The 8,406-nt window shown below is 45.3% G+C and overlaps 1 protein-coding gene across 1 annotated transcript in view; it reads right to left on the reverse strand.

Annotated features, from left to right (window-relative positions):
• Nucleotides 1-8,406, reverse strand: part of LOC121536376 (unconventional myosin-XVI) — a 179,804-nt gene that overhangs the window by 131,616 nt on the left and 39,782 nt on the right. The window contains exons 8-11 of the mRNA XM_041843646.2: nucleotides 5,623-5,773; nucleotides 5,331-5,475; nucleotides 5,106-5,216; nucleotides 891-956 (exon numbers count right to left, since the gene is read on the reverse strand). Coding sequence (XP_041699580.2) covers nucleotides 891-956; nucleotides 5,106-5,216; nucleotides 5,331-5,475; nucleotides 5,623-5,773 — 473 coding nt within the window. The remainder of the gene's footprint in view (nucleotides 1-890; nucleotides 957-5,105; nucleotides 5,217-5,330; nucleotides 5,476-5,622; nucleotides 5,774-8,406) is intronic.

Here is an 8,406-nt window from a genome sequence, read left to right on the forward strand (position 1 = left end):
AGTGAGAACAGCTTGTCCCCCTGATGTGACTGTTCAGCTGTCATAGCCATTGTAGACACACAAGGCATGGTAGAGCAGATACACCACGTGAGGTACGGCAGATATAGCCCACTTTTTGGAAAGCCTGTGTCATAAGAGCCAGTCTAAGAGGGACTACATGTGTACTTTATGTAAAGACTGAAAGAGACAGGTTTCTGTCAGCGTTATGTAAATGACTGTCTGACAGAGTAAGATACGTGTGCACACCATAAACGCCTGTCTAGGCTACGGCCCAGCAGATATACAGCGTGTGTGTGTGTGTGTGTGTGTGTGTGTGTGTGTGTGTGTGTGTGTGTGTGTGTGTGTGTGTGTGTGTGTGTGTGTGTGTGTGTGTGTGTGTGTGTCTGAAGTTAAACAGGATCTCTCCATGGCCTGCCTAGTGTATAGTGCAGAGTCAGACCTCCACTGTGTATCACTGACAGGAAGACAGCGCATTATTAATGGCCCACACCAAGGCCCAATTTCACCCATTCATACTAGACTAATGATACACCCAACAGGGAACTCAATACACACACCACATTCTGTACAATTCATTCAGTCACACACTCTCCATGACTGACAAGACACATGATAGCGATATAGGCCAATAAAACCTTAGACAAAACAAAACTACCCCATATGTAGAGGAAAATATACGTATGTATTACTGCATCTTGTAGTGCAGGGATGGGCAACTGGCGGAACATTTTGCTTAGGGCCCCCAAAAGGCTAGGGTCGGCTCTGACTGCATGTGTGGTTATGGATGTGGGTACACAGACACACAAGTCACTGCGGCCCCTCATGGTGAATACAGATGTTTTGTGGCCCCCACCCCCATCCCTGCTGTAGTGTATAGCGAGCATACTCACCAGAGTAGAGTAGATGGGGAGCTCTTTATTAGGATTGACCAGGAGGAGAATGTGTCCGATATAGGTCTGAAAAAAACAGGACTTATGTTACTTCACCTGTAGAAACGTACAGTGAGAGAGAGCATCTCTTCCATAGACGAATGAAGAAATACAAATTAAATATTGTAACATCAATGGCGGGGTATACAGTCCATAGAGTTTGGTTTAGGGCATCACTGTGTGTTCTTGATCTGAGGCATGTCTGGTCAAACTACCAGCCACTGGGGTTAACACAGAAGTCCACCTAGACCATGTAGTAGGCCTACTGTCTGAAATGAATGTTGTAGCACAAAACCCCATCCCTCATGGAGCCTGAAGGTCATGTTAGCACTACGAACTAAATCCCTTCCCCAAATACACTGAGGGTTGGAGAGGCCTGTAGGCCATCAGCACTAATGCTATGCTAGCCCTTTGGAGCTAACTGACGATAGCATCTTGTCAGTCAGAGAGAGAGGACCAGGGCTAATGTACACTAACTGCTCAAACCATTCATCCAACTGGGACATCAATGCTGAGTTTATGATGTTGATATAAAGACAATGTTGAATAGGCTTCATGATGGCGTCAAAGGGTACTGTGTCTCACAGCCAAGGGAGGTGATAGGTAGGCAAAGGAGGGATTCCATATAGGTGAACAATTCTAGATCTATGGGTGCACTGTTTAATGAATTAGGTGCAAAGAGAATAATCATTGACTCAAGACCAAAGAAGAAAATTATATTTTTATTTTCCAAGAAAATACACTTTGGTTCAGACTCACTTTGCACTTAAATTGTAGCAAAATAAATAGGCTTAGTGAGTTAATCCAAACTTCACATAAAATACCATACACATTCATCCGAAGAGCTGAAACCAACTGACTGAAATAATGTGCTTTCTGTGTCAGGAAGCCCCCCAAAAAAAGGTCTGTGCAATATACTATCCCCCTAAACAGGTGGTGTCAGGTAGATAGCCTATGTTATCCCTCATTTTCTATTACATTACCATATTATTGTTGGCACAAAACGACTCAATACATTAATATGTGCCTGCCAAATGACAAAAGGTAGGCTAAATATCAAGAAAAGAAAACACAACAATAAACACGACAATAAACACGTTAATATACACGTCAATAAAAACGTCAATAAACACGACAATAAACACGACAATAAACACGACAATATACACGTTAATATACACGTCAATAAAAACGTCAATAAAAACGTCAATAAACACGTCAATATACACGTCAATAAACACGTCAATATACGTGTCAATAAACATGACATTAAACACTATTATAAGAACTATTTTTTAAGTAATCTCCCCCGTTGCGGGCGAATGGATACGCTCATTCCCAAATATGCACTCCTGGGCGCGCGGGCGCCTTGGCAACCACTGCCGACCCCCTGGAGAACAGGGAAGTGTGATACAGGTAAGAAACTTTTTTCTTGAATACTGGAATACTACCTGAAATGATTCAAAGGCAGTAAAAATATCGACAACAACGTTACCTTAATGGCTAGGGCATATCACTGAGACATTATGTTGCCAAATAACGGTCTGCCTGGACAAGAGTCCCTGTCTGAGCATTTGCCAGGGTATTTGCAAAATCATTGTGACATGTAGGCCTAATCAACTAGATATTAGCGGCAACAAATGCTGCAAAACAATCAACATGTTTTCTGTCCAGGGTGTTAAGTAAACATTTTAATAGTGAATGTCCTCAACGTGACAGTTAGCCTATGTTGGAGAAATGGTGCGTTTTTTACATTCACAGTGCGCACATGATGATGGCTGACCGTCTCTCTGGGCATCATCACAGAAGACGAGTTGACGTATGGATTTACAGTGTGGTCCAAATACTAAGCTTACCACAAAGCCCCTTTCATAAATGGAAATAGCAAAAACTGCATGGAGATAGACAGGTATTCTTATTCTATTTCTATGGCTATTCTTTCTTTCTACTCATAGACCCTCAGGCTGTTTAGATACTACTGCCAAAATCCCTTCCTCTGACTGAGACATAAAGTAAACACGCTAACCCTTACAGCTCCTACTATACAGGTGCTAGCTACTAGCCCTCCTTCCCACACAAATACCCTGAGCTGGCTGAATGCTAACTCCTAACCCTCTGTCCTTTAGGGGGGCCCAGCTGGGGCTGGATAGGATGTGTTATCACTAAGACGCTAAAATGCTGCTCTGCCTGTCCTCAGGCCTGGGCTGAAGATTAATGAGCTTCAAAGTCCCCCCAGATGCTGATCTAAGGACAGTTTGGCCTTTTCACTCCTAATTTTTTTAATTTGTTACATTTTTAGTCAATTAGCAGACGCTCTTATCCAGAGCGACTTACAGTTAGTGAGTGCATACATTATTATTATTATTTAATACGTGGGAATCGAACCCACAACCCTGGCGTTGCAAACGCCATGCTCTACCAACTGAGCTACATCCCTGCCGGCCATTCCCTCCCCTACCCTAGACGACGCTGGGCCAATTGTGCGCCGCCCCATGGGTCTCCCGGACGCGACCGGCTACAACAGAGCCTGGATTCGAACCAGGATCTCTAGTGGCACAGCTAGCACTGCGATGCAGTGCATTAGACCACTGCACCACTCGGGGGAGGTGAGGATGGGGGGCAGGGATAGATGATTCTAGATCAGTGCCCAAAGGGAACTTCAACCCGGAGCAAGTTAAGGACAGTCAGTGGTTATGCCAACTTGGCACAATTTAACTCTGTCACCAAATCACATTCTCTCAATCTCGTATAGTAGCATCAAGACCAAAACCCCAATTCCACATCCCCCGCAACCACCATCTCATTCTCCCAACTGTCATGCATTCCTCCCCCATCCTTTTTTTCTCTCCTCTAGTCCCTGGGCTTGGCTGTGTACCATCTCTCCATCCCAGCAGCAGGCTGGAGCCCAGTCATCAAAGTCCCAGTCTCTGACCACCCTGCTGGAGAGCATATGGACCATTACACTGCCTTTGTCCTCACTCTCCTCCTCCTCTTCCCTGGTTCCATCTCTCTCTCCCTCTTCCACCTCACGCTCTTCATCTCTGCTTTTCTCCTCCTCCTTCTCTCTCCCTCCTTCTTCCTCCTCCTTATCCAATCTCCTTACATTTTCCCATCATCTCTCCTTTTTATTTTTCTCATTCTGGCTCCTTTCCTTTCTCCTCATCTCATTGCTTCCCCCTCTTCTCTGTCCTCTCTCAATCTTCCCCCTCTTCTCTGTCCTCTCTCAATCTCCCCCCTCTTCTCTGTCCTCTCTCAATCTTCCCTCTCTTCTCTGTCCTCTCTCAATCTACCCCCTCCTCTCCATGTCCAACCAGCCAGTCTCTCCCCCATCTGTGGCCAAGCTATCTGAGCCTTTTCACACACAGTGATGAGAATTGCCAGGCTGTTCCACATTGATCTGGCTCCAGTCTTTCTACAGCACAGTCCCCCATGTGGAGCTATAGACCAGGCAACAGACTCAGAGAGATGGGGACAATGAAAGGTGATTAGAATGGCCAGAAACCAAAAGGAAAACGGCTGTATTTCTCTCATATTTTCTCATAATTGCAGTCATGGATTTCTTCCATCAAACCAAAACTGCATTGATTCTCCAATATGGGACATTTATCCTTTGTGTGTGTGTGTGTGTCTGCGTGTCCGTGTGTGTCTGTGTATGTGTATGTGTAGTACATTTAGGCTGACTCTTAGTAGTTCTATTCATCCCCCAGCCCTGGGTCTTGTCCCTGGCCAGCAGACAGTGAGTCTCCTGGGACACCTTCCAGACACAAGGCCCTGGCCAGAGCTCACACACTCCACTCATACACCAGCCACTGGCCCACAATACAGTACAGAGAGGGGCGGGGGACTGACTCAAAGAGGGTACCACCCCTACAACCGCCACTAGCAGTCACCAGTGCCTGGCCTGGCAACAGAGACAGATAAACAGAACAACCACACCTGTACCAGCCACGTGCAATAACACAGGTCCAGTTACTGGCCTGCAGGGCTGGAGGAGTGGAGGATTGGAGGGGTGGAGGAGTGGAGAGGTGGAGGGTGCTTGTTTCCCTCCCCAACTCTGGATCTGGGGACAGTCAGGGGAAAGACTGCCCATTGTCCAAGCTGGCATCTCACGATCAATACATCACTCCAATTGTATGTAAGTGTGTCCATGTGTGTGTGTGTGTGTGTTCTACCTACATAGATCTGGTCGTTGCCAAAGCGTTTCTGCATCTCGTAGAGCAGGCTGCTGTCTGTGAGCTCACTGAGAGATGCCAGGTCATCATTAGGCGCCGGAGGCATCAGCTTCACCTGCAACACCACACCACACAGGTTCCCATAGCAATTTTGTAGTAGAGACATGAAGTGTATAGTGAACATATTGAGTGTACACTTTGTTGTAGTGCAAATGTTGAGTGTACTTGCCTGCTCCAGTTTGCTGGGTACTGTGGGTCTATCTAGACCGTTGTCCTGTGAAGGATATCTGCTCAGCCCCCCTCCCGACTCCCTGAACATGGCACACTTCTCCAACAGACTGTCCCTCTTAGAGAGGGGCATGGACAAGGGGGTCCTACAGGGTTGGGGAGGGAGGAAAAATGATTACTAAGGGTATAATTTGCTTTGAATACTGATACCGAAACATCTTAAACTATAATGTATGTGTAATATAGATAAGTGAGGTAATTTGATCATTTGATGAATTGATCATCAAACTCACAGGATCTTGACGGGGATCGTGTGGTCGTGTTCGCCTCCATCGTAGCGTTTGTCTGTAGGGGCCGGTGGGACAGAGGGGTCCTTCAGTCTCTCTACCCAGCATTCCTCTGCTCTCAGCAGCATGTTCATGATTGGGTCAGATGCTGCTATGCCTGGAACCAGGACAGGGAGCACAGCGGGTTAAAAGACTAACCACAAAGGGTTAACAATGAGAAAGACTGTCTATCAGACTGTTACAAATGTGTTACTGAGCATTATAAACGTGTGGTTTGAGTCTTGGATGCTGATTGGCTGAAACAGCATTTTAGCCTTGTGTATATCAGACAATATGACGCAAAAATAGTTGTTTACTGTTCTATTTATGTTGTTAACAAGTTTATAATAGCAATAAGGCATCTCAGGCGTTTGTGGTATATGGCCAATATACCACACCCCCTCTGACCTTATTGTTTAACTACAGTATAGTGGTCATGAGACGTTTTAGTCACTGATGGGTACTTTCAGTACTTTCAATCCTAGAGCGCTTTAAATTAGCCTCTATCTAGCTGCAAAGATGTAGAATGTTGCATAGACATTGACTTTGAACTGCAGCCAATCAATGAAACACATAAAGTGTCCTGCAAGATCAATACGCTGAACATTAATGACAAGTTATATAGACGATACCATTCAAAGTAGCGCTTGAAGATCTAAATCATTCTAGGCTAATTCACCAAGGGCCTCATCCAAACCCAGCGACCCCACTCACATCCATATGGATGTGCCCGTGCTGAGACAGAGTGCGAACCCCACTGAGGTTCGATCCATCTGAGCTTCAGAGACAGGGGGAGTTAAGATCCTCTCCATCTGTAATGAGGTCTAACAGGGCACAGGGGAGGGATTCGGCTTTATCCCCTTTTATTTCACAGAGTGACAACCCCCTCCCTAGACACCCATATTCTCTCTCTCTCTCTCTCTCTCTCTCTCTCTCTCTCTCTCTCTCTCTCTCTCTCTCTCTCTCTCTCTCTCTCTCTCTCTCTCTCTCTCTCTTTCTCTCTCGTCGGGGGGGGGAGTCTAAGTTAAAACGATGGGATTATCGCTGTCTCCCTGTGGTGTCACATCTATCCCTGAGTTAAACCTACATGTTAGAATGGACTATTGATTACTGCTAGAGAGAGTATGTGATTACACTAGGGGATGAGGAGTGCAGGGAGAAGGCTGCAATAGGCCTGTCTCATACCATGATGGAGAGCACGAGTCTCTCTCCTCCTTTCCCTCTGCATCCACAAGTGGGGTACACTGACATTCAATGCTTTACACAGTCTCTACATTATACACTACAATAACAAAGTTCTACTTGCTATTCTTTTGGGGTTTCAAAGGCATTGAACTTCAGCATTGCTGTGGCATTTGTGGTATTGCATTTGTTTATTAACTAGCAGCTCTTGTAGTACTGTATGTTGTCCAGCCCATGGAACAAAGTCTATTTTCCCCTGTGGATTTCATGCCTGTGCTGTTAGGAATAACATCCCTATCAGCAGGAGAGTGTCTGACAACAGATATATCTCTGTAGACAGACAAAATAGAACCCATAGATCCTGTGTCTGTGTGTTATCTCAAACAGTGACAAGGAGCTGTCTCTCAACTCCTCACACACACGCAGACATGCATGCACGCACACACGCACACATACTGTATGCACACACACAGACACTCATGCATACACACACACACATGCACATTAAATGAGAAGGAATCATGTTAGTGTGCTTCTATAAATAAAGGAAATATAATGCACTTGAGTAATGATATTCTACCTTCATACCCACTATGGAATTAATCAAATCAGCTCCTATGATTACCTCTGAACAGCTACAATCTATTCTCTCAGTGTGTATGTGCATGTGTGTGTGTGTGTGTGTGTGTGTGTGTGTCTGTGTCCAAATAGACAAAAGTTGGCATATCGAACGTACCGACTTCAGACGAGTCTCCTGAAACTTGTGGGGGTCATAGAGCAAAACGGAGAACACCATCGTGAGAGTCTCCCCTTTCCAGTGGTCATAATAGTTTGTGAGTCAAAACGTTTGGACGCTACAGACGTTTACTTGAGAAGACCGATATTCGGGATGTCTCATGGTCTGACAAACACAGCTCGGACAACTTTCACCACAGATGCGGAAGTGCGACATAGGTGGATGAGATGGATTGAGACGCATTCAATGCAATAAAACAGATATCTCTAGCTTAAGCTGACGGATTTTGATAGCAATCTTTTTGTTATGTAACTTAGACTGGTGTGTCAATCGACTCTAGCGGGTTATCAATCAATCAATCACATTTTATTTATAAAGCCCTTTTTACATCAGCAGATGTCACAAAGTGCTATACAGAAACCCAGCCTAAAACCCCAAACAGCAAGCAATGCAGATGTAGAAGCACGGTGGCTAGGAAAAACTCCCTAGAAAGGCAGAAACCTAGGAAGAAACCTAGAGAGGAACCAGGCTCTGAGGGGTGGCCAGTCCCCTTTTGGCTGTGCCGGGTGGAGATTATAACAGTACATGGCCATTAAGGCCAGATTTTTCTCCAAGATGTTCAAACATTCATAGATAAAATAATAATAATATGCAATTTAGCAGACACTTTTATCCAAAGCGACTTACAGTCATGCGTGCACACATTTTTGTGTATGGGTGGTCCAGGGGATCGAACCCACTATCCTGGCGTTACAAGCGCCGTGCTCTACCAGCTGAGCTACAGAGGACCACATAGATGACCAGCAGGGTCAAATAATAATCACAGTGGTTGT

The sequence above is a fragment of the Coregonus clupeaformis genome, chromosome 23 (assembly GCF_020615455.1).
Source record: "Coregonus clupeaformis isolate EN_2021a chromosome 23, ASM2061545v1, whole genome shotgun sequence".
In the NCBI taxonomy this organism is placed as follows: domain Eukaryota; kingdom Metazoa; phylum Chordata; class Actinopteri; order Salmoniformes; family Salmonidae; genus Coregonus; species Coregonus clupeaformis.